Raw genomic sequence first — 17,251 nt, 5'->3', positions numbered from 1 at the left:
TTTTTTTAAAATGGGGGTGTGGGCATGTAGCAAATAAATTCAATTATGTCCTTTCAGAATAAACTACATTCAGATGTCATGCAAAATGCTGACTAATAAATATAACGAGCCCTTAACATTAGTCTTAAGTCATATAAAATCTTTTTTGTCTTATTTATATTAAAATGTTTATCTTTCAAAGAGTAATTTTTAGAAGACATTACATAAATTATAAACACTTAAGAGTTAAAGCATCTTAAATTTTTTCCTCACTAACATAGACGTTCCCATTTAAATTAATCTAATTAAATTTCACATTTGTTCACATATTTTCTCTAGCCTATTATTAAATGTTTTTAAAGAAAGAATATTAATATATTATCAATACAAATGCCATTTCTCTTCTGCTACCCAGTATTTTCTTTGTATTAGCAATTATATTTTACTAGCAAGTCTTTCCACTGATTCATACTGTGATTAACTTCCATGTCTCTTCTGAAATCAATTACTTTGTTTTATGAATTTTAAAATAACATTGTATAGCTATACTGTGTTACCTTTAATTATCAACTTTTGAGTTTTTCATAATATGCATTTTATTGTCAAATCAATGAATAGATTATTAATAACTTCTGATGGAAAATTTAAAATGCCATATTTAGAGAATACCCTTTAAAAAAACAGAACATAGTTCTGTGCATTTCAAGTAAGTTCGAGAGAGATTCATAATTTATTGAAGCATAAGGCGAAAAGTAATAGTTTTACATTAAAATCTTATTTAAAGATGACATATTAATATAGGCAGAAAAATACCAAACTGCATAAAAGTGTTCTCCATTAAGAATAACATACAATGACTTTATGACTTTTGCCAGTAAATGGATGAAATCTGGAGACTATCATACTAAGTGAAATAAGCTGGTCAAATTTTCTCTGATATGCAGATACTAAAACACAGTGTGTGTGTGTGTGGGGGGAGATAAAAGTTCACTGGATTAGACAAAGGGAATGAAGGGAAGGGAGGGGGAATGGGAATAAGAAAGACACTAGAATGAATAGAACATAACTTTTGTGTTCATATATGAACACACAGCCAATGTAACGCCACATCATGTACAATCACAAGAATGGGATCCTAATTAGAATAAGTTATACTCCATGTATGTATGTCAAAATATATCCTAATGTCATGTATATCTATAAAGAACAAATTAAAAAAAGAATAAAAAATATATTTTATACCTGGCAGTCATCCACCTTTGTTCTCATCACTCCTTTCATATATTCCTTGTCCATGGTAGGAGAGACACCAAAACTATTTCCCATACATAATATTTCTGCTTTTCCATCTGGATAAGTCACTTCCACAGAACCATTGAGAATCACTGACCAGGAGTCCAGCTAATAAACAAACAAACAAACAAACAAACATAAAAACAGAGAAAAAGCAGGAAGTAAAATTGCAATGCCACAGCTGAAAGTTTTAGAATGGTACCTAAAAATGCTTGGTAGATCATTCCATCTTAAAGATGGAACAAATAACTTAAGTGATATTAGCTCTTTAGGAAGTTTACAGAATAAGCATTTATACACAACCACATATCTACATGCTTGGATATTCTTCTCAAAAGTGACATAGGAAAAGAGTTTCCTCTGTACCCCAAAGCACATGTAAATGATATATAATGATCACCATAGCCCTAACATCATATTATCCTGATAAAAAGCATTACATTTATCATAAGTTGCAAAACTGAAACATTAATGGGGCTATGGCTCAATGGTAGAGTATTTGCCTAATGTGTGAAGCCTTGGATTCAATCTGCAACACCATAAAAAAAAAAACTATCAATATTGTATGAAATACTATATATAATGGAAAATAAAATAATGGATTCAGAATGCTGTGACAAAATATGTACATCATAATTCTTTATTCAAAATTATTACTGCTGGTTTCTAAGAAGGAAAATATAAAAACTGGGTTTTGTCTAAGTGCTAAATTGAGAGATCCTCAAACAAGCTTTTAAAAAGGGAGGAATATTTACTGACCTCTTCACCATCATTTAACACAATGGTCCCTGCTCTTTCCACCACTGCAAACACCATCACAGCACAGAGCTCTCGTCTCACTGACATCGTCATATTGGCAAACGCAGGCAGCTGGTGCATAAACTCCAAGAGTTGTTCTGAAAAGCAAAAGACACTCCTGGTCAAAACAGCACCCTTTATTAAAAGTGAGTCTTCAAAAAGAATGCTCTAGGTTTCTTTCTTTGTAAATGCCACACAATTTTGACTACTGAAAGACTCATTTTAAGTATCTTGAGTAAAAACCGTATTTTCTGTAGGTACATAAAGATTTCTGTCACCATGAACATGGCGCTGTAACCCAAACTCTAAAGGCACTGAAGAAATAACTAAAGTTGAAATGTGAAATTCCAACTGAAACCCAGCTGTCATCTTCTTGAGTAAGGCTTATTACAGCCAAAATAAAATGAAGCTCTGAGAATTCTCTAGTAAGGTGCAACTCCATTCTAATGCCTTTTTGGTCAGGTGGATGCTTAAAATAGCAAAAATAACTACCTTTAATTCAAAAATATTTCAAGGGAGAGTTTCTGTGGATCAGACAAATCTATAAAAAATAATCAATTAAATATTTACAACATATAATGAAACAAGAACTGATATACCATTTGTTATGCCACAGATGGGCAAAAAAGAAAAAGTTTGATCATTCTTCCTCTGGCAATGCTGTGGAGAAATAGCTTATACTTTGGTATAGGCAGATGATTTCAAAGTCCCTCGAATCCTATGATCTCTATTCTTTGTTATGCTTCTCCTATTAGTAAGTAGCTCTTCTAATTATCTACTAGATTTTCTCCTCATTCTTCATCATGGCCCTGTGAAGTACATGTATTCTTTTTCATTTCATAGGGAAGAAACTGAGGCTCAGACACATATAATTAGAAGGTGGCAGTAACATGATTCAGGACTCTGGACTCTGTGGATAGTAGTGAAGAGCACAAACGTCATGACATTTGAATTCTTCCTAGTTCTCTTAACTTTGGGTAAGTTGGTAAATTTCCCTAAGACACAGTTTTCACATTTGTAATATATCTACCTTCATGAATAGCTGTAAGAATCAAATGCATTGATAAAGTACTTGTCACAGAGTAAATATTCAATAAAAATAACTGCTATTGTTGTCATAATTATAGTCATGGTATCATTTGACCTCTCAGCTAAATAAAAATTTTACATTTTTCTTATCGCCAACACAATTTAACTGTACTTTGTACATTCCTTCTGTTAAGTTTGAGCAACAAATTTTATGTTATTGGATGTATTTTGCTAACTGCTAGGGAAAAAGTAAAACAGAAAAATATAATCTGTGAAAATATTACATTTCCAGAAGGACAGACTGAGTGGTTTCCTCTTGCCCAGCTGGGTAATGTCACATTCTGACTAGACTCTACATCATCCCTCCTCCTATATGGTGCATTACACAAGGCTCTGATAATCAGGAGAATAATAATAAGTGGCACCCAGGCATTCTGTCCAGTAGGACAGTGTTCTTCAACCTGACCTAGATTTGTGTGTCAGAAAATGAATTTACTGTTGCAACCAGTATTAAAAAAAGAAGATGATGATAAAATATTAAAGCACATCACTCATAAAAAGAATAAATTCTGTTTAGTGAAGGGTTTTATTTCTGAAAATAAGTAGGTGTGTCTGAGTTATGCCATAAAATATATTTATTCCCAGGAACAGCAGAAGAGAGATTCTGAATACTACTATAAGAGATGACCTATATCTATCCATATGAAAGGTTGGAATCACTATTCTACAACTGTACTGACCTTTTCATTTGGAACATAGAAGCAAATGAAAAAGTCATGGTCCTCTGATCAGCACATCACAGTTCTGGTGTTTCCAGCCTAATTTCTGTAGCAGTCATCCCTCATCCCTCACCATAAGCTATCACATTTATAACCTGTAGATCACACCTTTCTCCTCTCCTAGCAGTTGATAAATTTCCTTGGGCAAGCAAAGGTTAATGGGTTTAAGGAAAATGTGAGACCAGAAGTTAGTTATATGTAAGAAATTGAATTTAAGATATGTTCAGAATACCAGAAGTCAAATAATTACCACATATATGACTAGAAAAGAAAAAGTGGGCAGATCACATGAAATATCTCCACTAATGTCTGCTACAATGATTTTAAAGTACCTTGCATAAACATGTTTCTTGTTTCTGACAGGTTCTTATTTTATTAGTGGGTCATGCAATCAATCTGTGACATATGACCAGTGATTGGCATTAAAACAATATAACAAGATAGGAATAAAAAAGATGGGAAAGATCTAATAATAGTAGATGTATATAGTTCTTCAAACTCAGTAGAAAAACCAAGATGACATAAATGCTTACCTGAATAGTTTTTAAGGCTCTCAAGGATTCAAAAATATCCAAACACTGGTTTTGTGAAAACTCGTCTATACAACTATAGTGGAGAATTGGAGCAATTTTTAAAAAATAATTTTTCTATCACTGATATTTAAAAATATAATAAATTTAAAGCATTTGGCCATTTAAGCATTTAGCTCAGACTAAACTCGGATAATGCCATGAGTACTATACAAACTAGGATGAAGTAGCCAAGAACTGAGAACTTGGGATGAGTACTAAGATAGTCCCTAGAACAAATAAAACAGAGAAGCCATGGGGGAGGGGGCAGGGCTGCTTTTCCAATATTTTTAGAAAAAATGATTAGAATTATATTCTAATCTATTAGAATGATATACTACTATAACATATCCTATTTGTTAGGATAGGGATGTTCTTGTTTATGAAAACTATTAATCTTTTAAAAAAAATTTGTTAGTAGTCATTGTAACACAAAGAAAACAACAAATCAAAGTATAGACACCAGAAACTGAAGTCAATTCAGAAAATGAGCCTATCTTGATTTGCTTGATTCAATTCTGTATTTTAAAAAGTCTTAATAATGTTAAGGGTTTTTTTTTAATATCTAGAGGTTTTGGTGGTACATGAAGCAGGATGAAAAAGAATTGTCTGAAAGAGATCAAAGCCATTCTTCTTCTACCTTAATATATCAAGCCCTCAAAACAAAAAATAAAAGTTCAGGGGCTAGAACTGTAGCTCAGTAGTAGAGTGCTTGCCTAGCATGTATAAGGGACTGGAGTTGATCCTCAGCACCACATAAAAATAAGCAAATAAACAAATAAAATGGTATTAAAAAAATTCAATAATTGAGTATAGCTGGGAGCAGTGGCACACGTCTTTAATCCCTGCTTCTATTCAGGAGACTGAGACAAAAGGATCACAAGTTCAACGCCAGCCTGGGAAACTTAGCAAGACCCAATTTCAAAAAAAAGAAGGTTCAAAGCCAGCCTCAGCAAAAGTGCGGTGTTAAGCAACTCAATGATACCCTGTTTCTAAATAAAATACAAAATAGGGCTGGGGATGTGACTCAGTGCTTGAGTGTCCCTGAGTTCAATCAATCCCCAGTACCCTTCCCCACTCCCACAAAAAAGAAAGAAAAGAAAACAAGCAAGCAAATAATTTTTGCATTTATTTGTAAGAATAAGCACTTCTTGCTTTCCAGAATTCTGGGATAGAAGCCTTCTCAAATACAAAGTGAAAGCCTTATATTTCCAGGGATAACAGACATCCTGCACGTATTTTAATAATCAGCATTTTCTTCCACAGCTATTTAAAAAATAGATTAAATAGAGCAGATATATTTGCTTACAAAAAGATGACTTCCAACCAAATGAACCTATTCATAAGCAATATTCTATCTAATTAAAAAAAAACTATAAGCAAGGGTTCTGAATTAAGATGGTTAATTGAACACACTTCCATTTTCATTCTTTCAAGTACAATACAAGAATTTAAAAAACAAAATAAAGTTTTTAAGGACAAAGAACAGAAGTATTAAAAAGCCAGTTTTACATACTAGAAATCAAATGACCACATTGGTTCCTGATACATAACAGGGACACCACACCCCTGGTCTTCAGTGGGTGAATCTGAGAACTCACTTCACTCCTCCACCTCCACTAAATTCTCCTCTGCAGCACTCACCACTATCTGCAGTATTTGACCTGTTCACTTGCTCTGTCTCTCCAACAGACTTCCATAGAACAAGTACCTCTCTGTACTGTTCACTATGGAGTTGCTCAGAGCTAGGAAATGTTCAGCACCCAGAAGAGGCTCTATCACATTAGCTGCATGAATGGATGGATAATTACGACCATATGATGCTCATCTACAGAGATTTAGCAACTCCCATCAATGATTGTAATTAAATTATACATAAATAATTCAAGGATTTGGTTTTCCATTTTTTATCCCTCTTATTCCCTATCTCATATCTATTTTAAATGGTCAAAGTTCTTCCATAAACATGTTTGTCCCGCTAAAACATGTAATACTACAAGCTACTCACACATACTTATACCCACACCTTCCTATAGCTAATCCCACAGACTCAGTTCTTTAGATTTCTCTTCAAATACTTATTGACCCAAAGAGTTGGGCAAGTGGTTGAACAGACAGATCATTTGGGCTTAGACAAGGGTGGTTATGGATTCCAGAACTCTGGTGGGAGATGACTCTCAACAGAAGTTGCTCTTACTCTTAATATTCTAAGCAAAAAGTCAGAGTTCAGAGCATATTTAAATACAAAGGCATTTTTACACAACTGATTGTTGCTCATGTGGAAAGGTAGGTATAAAGTCGCTTAGATCTTTTAATTCTAGGGTGCATATAAAGAGAGTCTTAACCCTCACAGTGCATGTCCTGCTAGCCTGACATACTATCCTCATCCACTCAGACTTCCTTCACATGGAACAAGAGTAGAAGCAAATTCACTGACATGAAAATTTACTAACTTCCATCGACCAACACACAGAAAACACAGAAATAGTGCTTAGAAGAAAACTAATGGAAATAATACTACCCGGAAGACAAATTTAGCTCTCTGTGTGTGTGTGTGTGTGTACATGTATGTAATAAATTAAGCTATGAAAGAAGTTACATGGAAGGATTTTACTAGGAAGTTTCAATCACAGTATTATATGTAGACTTCTGAAGGTATTGACTAACATTGACTTTTTCTTTTTTCTGAACAAATACAGTATATACAAAGGAAAAGCATTCATTACCAACATTTATACAAAGGAAATTCATAAATTAATGACTTCTTAAAGCTCACTAGACTTGCACTCTATTATATCAGTTTTACCTCTAAATGTTTTTAACTGCTCCTAGATTCATTTTGTGGGTTGCACTTACCAATATCATCATCTGTCCTGTCGATTGGGTCCTTCTCCAGGCAGTCTCTCACAATGTCCCTACTCATCAGTGGATCCGATGCCCTCTCAATGTCTTCCTCATCATCATCGTCCTCGGAATCCACCGCTGTTTCTGGCAACCCACTCAGGTCCATATCACCAGCCTCACTTTCTGTGGCCTTAAAAACGAACATTTAAAATACTTTAAAAACTATTTTAAGTAAATCAATCTTTGGGGGCCCAAAGAGATAATAACAATTATAGTTCAAGATAGTTTTGTTGTATTCATTTTTCTGTAACTAAGTTAGAAGGACTCAACATTCAACAACGATTTGTGCAAACACTATAAAAAAACTACTTTAACAAAATCATTCATACTAAAATGTTAAGATGACTGATTTTTCAGTCTCAGAAGTTTGTATTTCTTATCTGAGCTATCACACAACCTTTGAAACATAGTAGAATAAAGAATAGTGGTGCTTGTTTTCATTTCATTTTTCAAATAGAACAGTTTAAACTATGAGCTAAAGGGTGACAATTTGTTGATTCTGAACACTTTTTCCTTCAGAAGAACTGATATGAATTTATAAATGCCAAGTAGACTAAACTGATTTTCCCTTCTTAGACAGCCTTTTAAGGAGAAATGAACCACAAGTCAAAGGTAACTTGATAAAAATCAAACAGTAACAATTAGTTAAAATGACTACTCTCAAAGTTTACATCAATAAACAGTATAGGAGATGATATATGCCTAAAGATGACACATTCTGTCTTCCCAGTTATCAACATACCTGGTTACAGTATCAACCAAATGTCATCTTAAAAAGACATTCACCAACACCTAAATATTATTTTCTTAGTCACCAGAGTCACTTATTTCAAGATGGTCTATTCTGCTGAGCTATCTGAAGCCTAGAACAATTATCTTTTCCGGTCAATCTATAATCGTCTTAAACACACACACACACACACACACACACACACACAGAGTCTTACTGACATTATATACATAAAATTCACTAAATGCTTATATATAGTGAGAATGAATTTAATTAAATGTTATCTATATCAATCCTGAACATCACAAATGTATTTTTCTAACAAAAATACTAAACCCTGGAAAATATCTTATTGTAAAGTTAACTTTGTAGAAAATGTGTATCATAAAGCTTACCAATTTCAATTCAAAGCCTGTATGATTTTAAAGATAATAATAAGCTTTAAGAAAAAATGTGTAAGGCACTGGGTTTGATTCTCAGGACCGCATATGAATGAATAAATAAAAATAAAGGTCCATCAATAACTTAAAAAAATCAGAAAAAAATTTATAAAGATGTTTTTAAAATATAAAATATCAACCCTGATAACAATAATTGACTAAATGCCGAATACTTAACAATGTACCACAGCACTGCTTTAACCACAATACATGTATTAACTTTTTTAATCCTTAAAACAACCCCATGAATTAAAAGCCACTAAGTCTTATTAGTCTCTGAAAACTCAAGTAAAGAGAGATTATTTTTTTTCAAGGTAATGATACTGACAAATTGTGGAATGAAGATGAAAAACCAGGAATTTGACTCCAGAGTTTTAAGCACAACCTAATTACATATGAATGTGGCTTACAGAAGGATGTATACACTTTTCCTATAATTTTTTTAAGCTGTAGATGGACACAATATCTTTGTTTTTGCTTGTTTATTTTTATGTGGTGCTGAGGATCGAACCCAGGGTCTCACGCATGCGAGGCAAGCATTCTACAACCCCAGGCCCTTCTATAATTTCAACTCAATAATTTTAAAAAATGACTTGTGCTATTTTTTGTTTTTGTTGTTGTTTTATCAACAAAGATTCACCTTTTTAAGTCTGGGTTTATATCACAGAACATAAGATTTAGTTCTACATTTTGAAGCAATACAAACACTTGCTAAAATTTTCTTAAGAGTAACAGAGTTTTAATCACTTTTGCAGTTATTTAGGTGTGTTTTCCTGAACTTCAGATACATGCTTTCTTATAAGAAACACCTAAGTGAAAAATACTTCAAGACAGAAAACCTAATGTCTACAAATGTCCATTAAAGAATGGCATTCTTGCTACTGACCATTGTGAGCAGAGAGATGTTTCAGATAGAAGAAGAGGCATCTGTGGCCCAGGCAGGGGGAATTAAATTATGACACACTCAGAAACTTGTCTCTTTATTTAAATTTGGAATTCAGAGAGTTATCTCTAGATTCTAGAAAGACACTGAAGTAGTAGAACTTGAAGTGATGCTGTGGGCCAAGGCTGTGGTCAGGGAAACCAGGACAGCATCACTGTTATCCCTATCTTACTTCTGAAGTCTAAAAGAAGCTACTAATGCTTACTTACTATGATTACATTTTCACCCCAGTTTCAACTTAACTTTGAAGACTCTATTACTCATTATCTTATAGTTTTATCAGTCCTCTACACACTCCTTCTTTAACATTAGAACAGACTGAAGAAGAGGCACTACTGACAAAAGCAATAAACAAAAACATTTTTAATATTTGAAATAACTAAAAGTTGTTTTTTAATTTTAAAGCAGATAACATATGCTAAAATATGAAAAATATATATATATATCTTATGCCAACCCAAAGAAGTCATTATTATTTAAATGAAATTAAGTCCTGCCTCTAATCCATGCTGGTGACTAAACTTTGGAGTGTTAATTGTTTTCATCTCTCCGAAGTGAACCTTCCACTTCATTTGAACATAGTTGTTTGCTAAATCCATTCTTTTTTTTTATTTAATTTTAAATGTTCCTTTATTTTATACTTTGTTTTTTAATATTATTTTATTGTTTTGCTTCATTTTTTCCCGGCTTTGTTTTTTTAAGCTTATTTTTTAAATTAATTTTTAAAATTTATATAAGACAGCAGAAAAATGGCAGCTATTATGAAGACAAACAATAATAAGTGTTGGAGAGGATGTGGGGAAAAAGGTACAGCCAATATGGAAAGCAGTATGGATATTTCTTGGGAAATTGGGAATGGAACCACCACTTGACCCAGCTATCCCTCTCCTCAGTCTATATCCAACAGACTTAAAAACAGCATACTACAGGGACACAGTCACATCAATGTTTATAGCAGCACAATTCACAGCAGCTAAACTGTGGAACCAACCTAGATGCCTGCCCTTCAATAGATGAATGGATAAAAAAAAATGTGGCATATATACACAATGGAATATTACTCAGCAATAAAAGAGAATAAAACCATGGCATTTGCAGGTAAATGGATGGAGTTAGAGAAAATAATGCTAAATGAAATTAGCCAATCCCAAAAAAACAAATGCCAAATGTTTTCTCTGATCTAAGAAGGCTGATTCACAGTGGGGTAGGGAGGGGGAACATGGGAGGAACAGACCAAGGTTAAATCCATTCTTTAACAAACAAGCTATTCATAAAATAACATTTATTAAACCAGTAACTTAGAAAACTGCTTTTGCTAAGAAAAAATTTCCATTTTATTTTAAAATATTATAGAATTCTCTAAACGATACATTTTAAAAGACCTTGATAAGCAACTTTTCAGGAATCTACTAATGTCAACCACCATTTTTGTGAAAGGCAAGAAGATGTTTGGAGACCAACTAGAGTTGAAAGGTTAAGGAACAAAAGCTGGTCTCCAGGGGAAGAGGCCTAAACTCCTAGATCCTGGAACCCAGTATTTACTGAATTTATATTTGCTGAAGGAACAAAGAAATTCAGTTTAGTGTTCCAATTCTCGCCTCTACCATTCATTATGTGATTTCAGCAAAGTCACCTAATCTCCATGAACCTACATGTCAACTGGAGCTATAGCTTCTCACCACTCAAAAGACAATTTTAGATCCAACAAGGAGAAAAAATTTTAGTTATAGCTTAAATCATAAGTATCATCCTAGAGGGAATACATTTTTCTCTGTAGCCCTTACATACTTTCTATATTTCTCTGTATCAGCAATGAGCCCTGCACAATTTATATTTGAAGAGTTTGACAAAAAAAAAAGTGTTAAACACCAACTCCCTGTGTACCTGTAAATAAATTTCTTTTTTTAAACTTTTTATTTTATTTTTTTTAATGTTGTGCTGAGGATTGAACCCAGTGCTTCACACATGCTAGACAAGCACTCTACCAGTGTGCCACAACTGCAGCCCCCACTAAACAAATTTCTTTCTGATTAAATGTACATGTTAAGTTCTGGCCAAATGGTTCATATAATATTATGTACTGAATGACTACCACATATCTAGCCCTAAATTTGATGCTTTTAATATATGATAATCTTCATATCAATTCAGCAAGTTATATTATTACCCTTACTTAACAGATGAGAAAACACAAGGAAATTAGTAAGTTGCTAACTGTAAACAATACATAGTAATTGTCTAAGATTCAATGTCAGATTTGACCAACACAAAATACTAAACACTATGCCCAGATTTCTTAATAGTATTTATAAAAAAAAAAAATAGATAAAGCAGTAACAAAATGTTTTCCACTTTGCTAAATCAGAAATATAATGTTTAAAAATATGCATTTGCAATAAATATACATAAAATACTTGCTATTTTCTATTTTTAAGATTAATGCTGGTTTTTAAACTCTTTTATTCTACACTTATACAATTTTTGTTTAAAAGGTATCTGATTATATTTGTCTCAGGACAAAGGAGAAAGGCTTATGTATTTGTTTTGGTTTAGGTGTGGTGTCCCCCAAAAGCTCATATGTGAGACAATACAAGAAGGTTTGGAGAAGAAATGACTGGGTTATAGCCTTAACCTAATCAGCAAATTAGGGATTGAGTGATAACTAAAAACTAGTGGGGTGTGGCTAGAGGAAGTGGTTCACTGGGACATAACTATGGGGTCTATATTTTGCATCTGGAGAGTGGATCCTCTCTGCTTTCTGATCATGATATGAGCTTCTTTCCTCTACCACACTTTCCAGCTGTGATTTTCAGTCTGAAGGGATGGAGCCAGCCTTCTATGGAGACTGTGAGCCCTCAAATAAACTTTTCCTCCTTTACTAATTGTTCTGGTCAGTTCTTTTAGTCACAGCAGTGAAAAAGCTGACTAAACCAGTATTTGTTAGGCAAGTTACTCCTGTCCTACATTAATTTACTTTATACATATATAGTCTATAACATAGTTTTAGTTGCCCTTTAGTATTTAAGTAGGAATATTCTTTAAAATATAACAATTTTATCATATTGATGCTCAATGCCCTATGACTTATTTATAAATCAAAAGAGATTAAATATATTCTGTTATTGTGAATATAGTTCTTAAAACCATTTTTAATTGGTACTTTTTAAAGAATACCAAGAAAAAGAACAAACAGGAAATTTTAAATGCCATACAGCTCTAGTGAACTGTCAATTTAACTAAAATAAAAGTAAAATTCTACACCTTTTATTTTATAAAAATATCTTTATTAAATATGTCACACATATTGTCATATATAAAAGGGTTGCTTAGTAAGTACCCTTGATCTAAATAAATTTTGTACAGAATTCCAAACATATATATTTAACCCAACTAGCTCTTAAGCCAGATCCTGATACAAATTTAGGCTAGGAAGTTATACTGAATGCTAATGTTGATGCTAAGTTAAGTGACAATAAAGTGAGTAGGAACATAACATACATATATGTGGAAAGTACAAAAATATATTTAGGAATAAACATGTTTCTATTAACCCTAGTTTGTGTATCAAATTTACATTTTTCCAAATTTAATACCATCATTCTTTTTCACTTCAACATTGTCTTTCAAAAATTCAAGTCTAAAAAAGAAAGAAATTCCATACTTTTTATTGATATATTATATATGTATATTCATACTGGCATACAATATAACAATATAATTTGGCCAACATAAAAAGACAATTTTTTGTAGTTCTCAATGTAAACTGCTAGATTGCTTTCCTAAAACTACAATCCCATCATAACTGTGTAAAAGTAAACACTTAAGTAAGAAAATCTGTGTTTACTTCATAGGCAAAAGAGTGTCATATTTCATACTTAAGTCCTTTTCTAGTCAATTACTAACATATTTAAAATATTTTAAGGTACAAAATTTCTAAATATTTTAAGATACGAAGATTTCTATTTTCTCTTCTATAAATCATTTACTTCTGTACTTTGAATGTTTACTTTTATGTTATAAATTAAGCATTTTTCTTATTAAGTTGCATAAATTACTTACATTCTGACTAAATCTTTGTCTCAGTTGATCATTTAATTACTAAAATGTTCTGATCATTATAACATTAAGAATTTGCTAACTCCCTAGTTTACGTGGAATTTATCTTAATTATGACATAAAAGGAGAATATAACCCCCACCCAAAATGTGACATTAAATAATCCACCATTTTCTCTGTTATTGTTTCCTGCACTATATATTGCATCATTATATAAGTTCCAGTTTGCTTAAACTCTATTCTATGGATCTATTTTTGTACAAATATTTTCAGTCCACCTAAGCTACTCACTGATAGTCACACCATTAAACTATTTAATCATGTCTGGAAATGGCACTGTCTCACATCACCAAGAGGCACTCAGCTTTCTACCCCCAATCTCCTATTCTTTCAGCCTCTAAGGTAACCCTCTCTCAACTTAAGCAGGGCCTTCAGTCTTTTTAAGACTATTTACTATCGTCTATGCCCAAGTTTCACATCTCTCTTAATTTCCTTTCATATCCAGCTTATATCCCCTAGTCTATTATTTCAATTATATTCACCGAACACAACTTTACTAAATGCCTACAATTTCCTGGCACTCTACTAGGCTGTGGAGGAAAAAAACGGACACAAGACCAATGAGCTGGTGCTTTCTTGAAGTTGTCATTCAACTAGGCAACCTTCTCACTCTCAACAAATGAACTCTTCAGAGAGAAAACAGAAATTGTAAGACAAGGACTCCCTCAATTCCCAAACTCCCTACTGCAAACCCATCAGGATGTGTCCTTGTTAAAACAGGCATTTCTTCTCCTAAGGCTACTCCCTGGTCATCTCACTTTCTTCTTCTTCTTTTTTTAATTGGTTGCTCAAAACATTACAATGCTCTTGACATATCATATTTCATACATTTGATTCAAGTGGGTTATGAACTCCCAGTTTTACCACGTGTACAGATTGCAGAATCACATTGGTTACACATCCACGTTTATACATACTGCCATACTAGTGTCTGTTGTATTCTGATGCCATTCCTATCCCCTTGAATCTTGAATTCTGCTACTCTCATTGTTGGCAATATTCTACTCTTTTCTTTCCTGTACCTAGTGTTCAATTTCAATCTCTATGTGCCCAAAGAATCCTAGGTCAGAATTGTACACGGGAGATAGTTTTTCATCCCTGGAATTATTCAAGAACAGATTGGATGCTTGACTGATAGTAAATTAGTAAACGATTCAAATTTGAGATTGGAAGTGGAACCAAGTATAAAACTTCTCATCTTAAGAATTTCTGAATTGAGGATAACAGAAATTGTCTATTAAGTATCACTATCAAAGGCTAAGTGTTGCATAGTTAATAACTGCATATTTAGATATACGTATGGATTTTTTTCTTTTATATCCTTTTCTGGTACCAGGGATTATGAAACCAGGGGCACTTAACCACCGAGCCATATCCTATGCCCTTTTTATGTTTTGAGACAGGGTCTCCTAGTTGCTTAAGGCCTTGCTGAGTTGCTGAGATCTGGCTTTGAACTTGTGATCCTCCTGCCTCAGCCTCCCAAGCCACTGGGATCACAGGCATGTGCCACCATGACCTGCTGGATTTTTCCTTTAGAAGCATCAAGTAAAAAAGGAATAGCCTTCAACTCAACTAAATGAATCAAATTGAAGTACAGGGATCCTCTTCTTCCTCTGTAACCAGTTCAGACTTCAGGCTGCAAGCTCCAACTATATCAGATCAATGTCTAATGTGAACTCACAGCTATGTTCTTGTTCAGACATTCTGATGATAGCTAGGAAAGCAGAAATATCATCAAGAATTCCTTCATGAATTTATCTAAACTACTCAAAGGGACAACACGGAAGACTAGAATTTCCCTCAGAATATGCTCCCAATAAATTATATAAAAAGATACCATATTCTTATAAATCCTTGTTCTAGGGATTTTGCTAAACTTTGCATATATTTGCAGAGAACAGTGATGGTGATAACTGCTATAGCTTCAATTATATTCACACTATATATCTTTAAACTATATAAGAACCATCTCAAAGTTTTAAGGACAAGGATTCTACCATGGTGTCTCAGTTGATATAAGCTAACGTACTCATATTGTTCATTATATAAGGGAACTTTGAATAAATGATTTCTTAAAATCTCCTTCCAGAAACATGTGTGAGGTAGATTTGCCCTGATACAATGCCTTCTCTAAGATTTGAAGTGGAATTACCTCCTAATGAGTTAATGACAAACTGACATTTTATGGATCAAAGTAGAAATTTGCAAAGTCACTTTAAAGAGGCAAAGATTATATTTCTTTTCTTCTTCTTCTTTTTTTTTTTTTTTAGTTTTTTAGGTGGACACAATATTTTTATTTTTATGTGGTGCTGAGGATCAAACCCAGTGCCTCACACATGTAAGGCAAGTGCACTACCACTTGAGCCACATCCCCAGCCCCCAAATTATATTTCTTATTGCAAAATAATAAAGAAATTATAATCATAAGAATTTACAAATGATTGCATTTGTGGCTAACAAAACTTTTTTTTAAAAAAATGCATTTGGTGCTGTTTAAAATATAAAATTACTAATCAACTCTATAATGCTATGAAATTATAGAAAGCATGCACCCAATATTTAAAAGAAAATTTATTTTCTAAGATCTACTAAATTTAGGACTTCAACGTCTCATATGTAGTATTCTAATTGTTTACTTATTTTTAGTAATAAAAAAAGTAGCACTGCCTGAATATGTCAATAATTCCAAACAGGTCATCATTGAGATGGCGGCGAGGGGAGTGCATTACCCCCGTGTGCTGCTTCACTGTGTGGGAGTATGACAAGTCAGGACGGCTAAAGGATATCTTGTTAGGAATTTCCAGCAATAGTGGGGTGCTCCGGATCCTGGAGGAAGGATTTCCATCGCACGAGGATCGGCTACGGGGACTCAAACGCGAGAGGTTTGTCGCACGGAGGGTAACTGCTTATTCAGCAAATCGCCCCGCGGCGAAAGTCTGCAGTGTGCGCTGGGATAGAGACGCAGGGTTACAGCGCTGCAGTTTCTGCCAGCCGCGCAAGCACCGTACTCAGGGCTGAATTCTGGGTTCCAGACGGGGTAAGGAAGCGGTCCTTCTCGGTTCTACACACCGGTCAGTCCACAGAGGAGGCCAGCAGCCACCATCTTGGTAAACTGACGTCACATCCCCTGTTTTCGACTGACCACAACTCATTCAGCCATAGATCAGGTAATTCCAGGCTACAATTCGCCTGTGGCTTGCAAACAGATTGCTAGGGTTCTGCGCCTGGGTGCTTCTAAGAACCTGAGCCTATCGGAGCGAACGCCGAGCGCGGGGCGCCCGAGTTCCGGCTCCCGGAACCGCCCCGCGGAGGCTGCTTCATGAACCCTGCTCCTATCAGAGCATACAACAAGCACTAAGCAGCCGAACTCCGGCTCCCGGAACTGAGCCCGCGGGGACGGCTTCTTGGAGCTTACAGGAGTTCGGAGAGGCCGGGCTTACACCGAGTTCGGAGAGGCCGAGTTCCGGCTCCCGGAACTTCCCTGGGCCGGGGCTGGGAGCCCGCGGAAACTGCTTCTCGGTAGGGGTCCTGCCGAGGGCCGGACAGGACTCACCCGTTGCTTTGGTTGCCCGGCAAAGGGAACGAAAGGCTGACATTCGCATACGATATCAACATGGCAGAGATCTGATGTCAGCAGAAAGCGGCGGAGGAGAGAACTCCATCAATACCAG

At 34.4% G+C, this 17,251-nt stretch overlaps 1 protein-coding gene across 16 annotated transcripts in view; it reads right to left on the bottom strand.

Moving 5' to 3' along the window:
• Rapgef2 (Rap guanine nucleotide exchange factor 2) overlaps positions 1 to 17,251 on the bottom strand; it is a 263,457-nt gene that overhangs the window by 35,768 nt on the left and 210,438 nt on the right. For all 16 annotated transcript variants that reach the window (XM_015484531.2, XM_015484532.2, XM_015484528.1 and 13 more), the window contains 3 exons: positions 7,304 to 7,481; positions 2,032 to 2,168; positions 1,222 to 1,380 (listed from right to left, as the gene is read on the bottom strand). In XM_015484531.2, coding sequence (XP_015340017.1) covers positions 1,222 to 1,380; positions 2,032 to 2,168; positions 7,304 to 7,481 — 474 coding nt within the window. The remainder of the gene's footprint in view (positions 1 to 1,221; positions 1,381 to 2,031; positions 2,169 to 7,303; positions 7,482 to 17,251) is intronic.

The sequence above is a fragment of the Marmota marmota genome, unplaced genomic scaffold (assembly GCF_001458135.2).
Source record: "Marmota marmota marmota unplaced genomic scaffold, marMar, whole genome shotgun sequence".
Classification (NCBI taxonomy): domain Eukaryota; kingdom Metazoa; phylum Chordata; class Mammalia; order Rodentia; family Sciuridae; genus Marmota; species Marmota marmota.
This window is presented reverse-complemented; position numbering and strand designations above follow the sequence as displayed.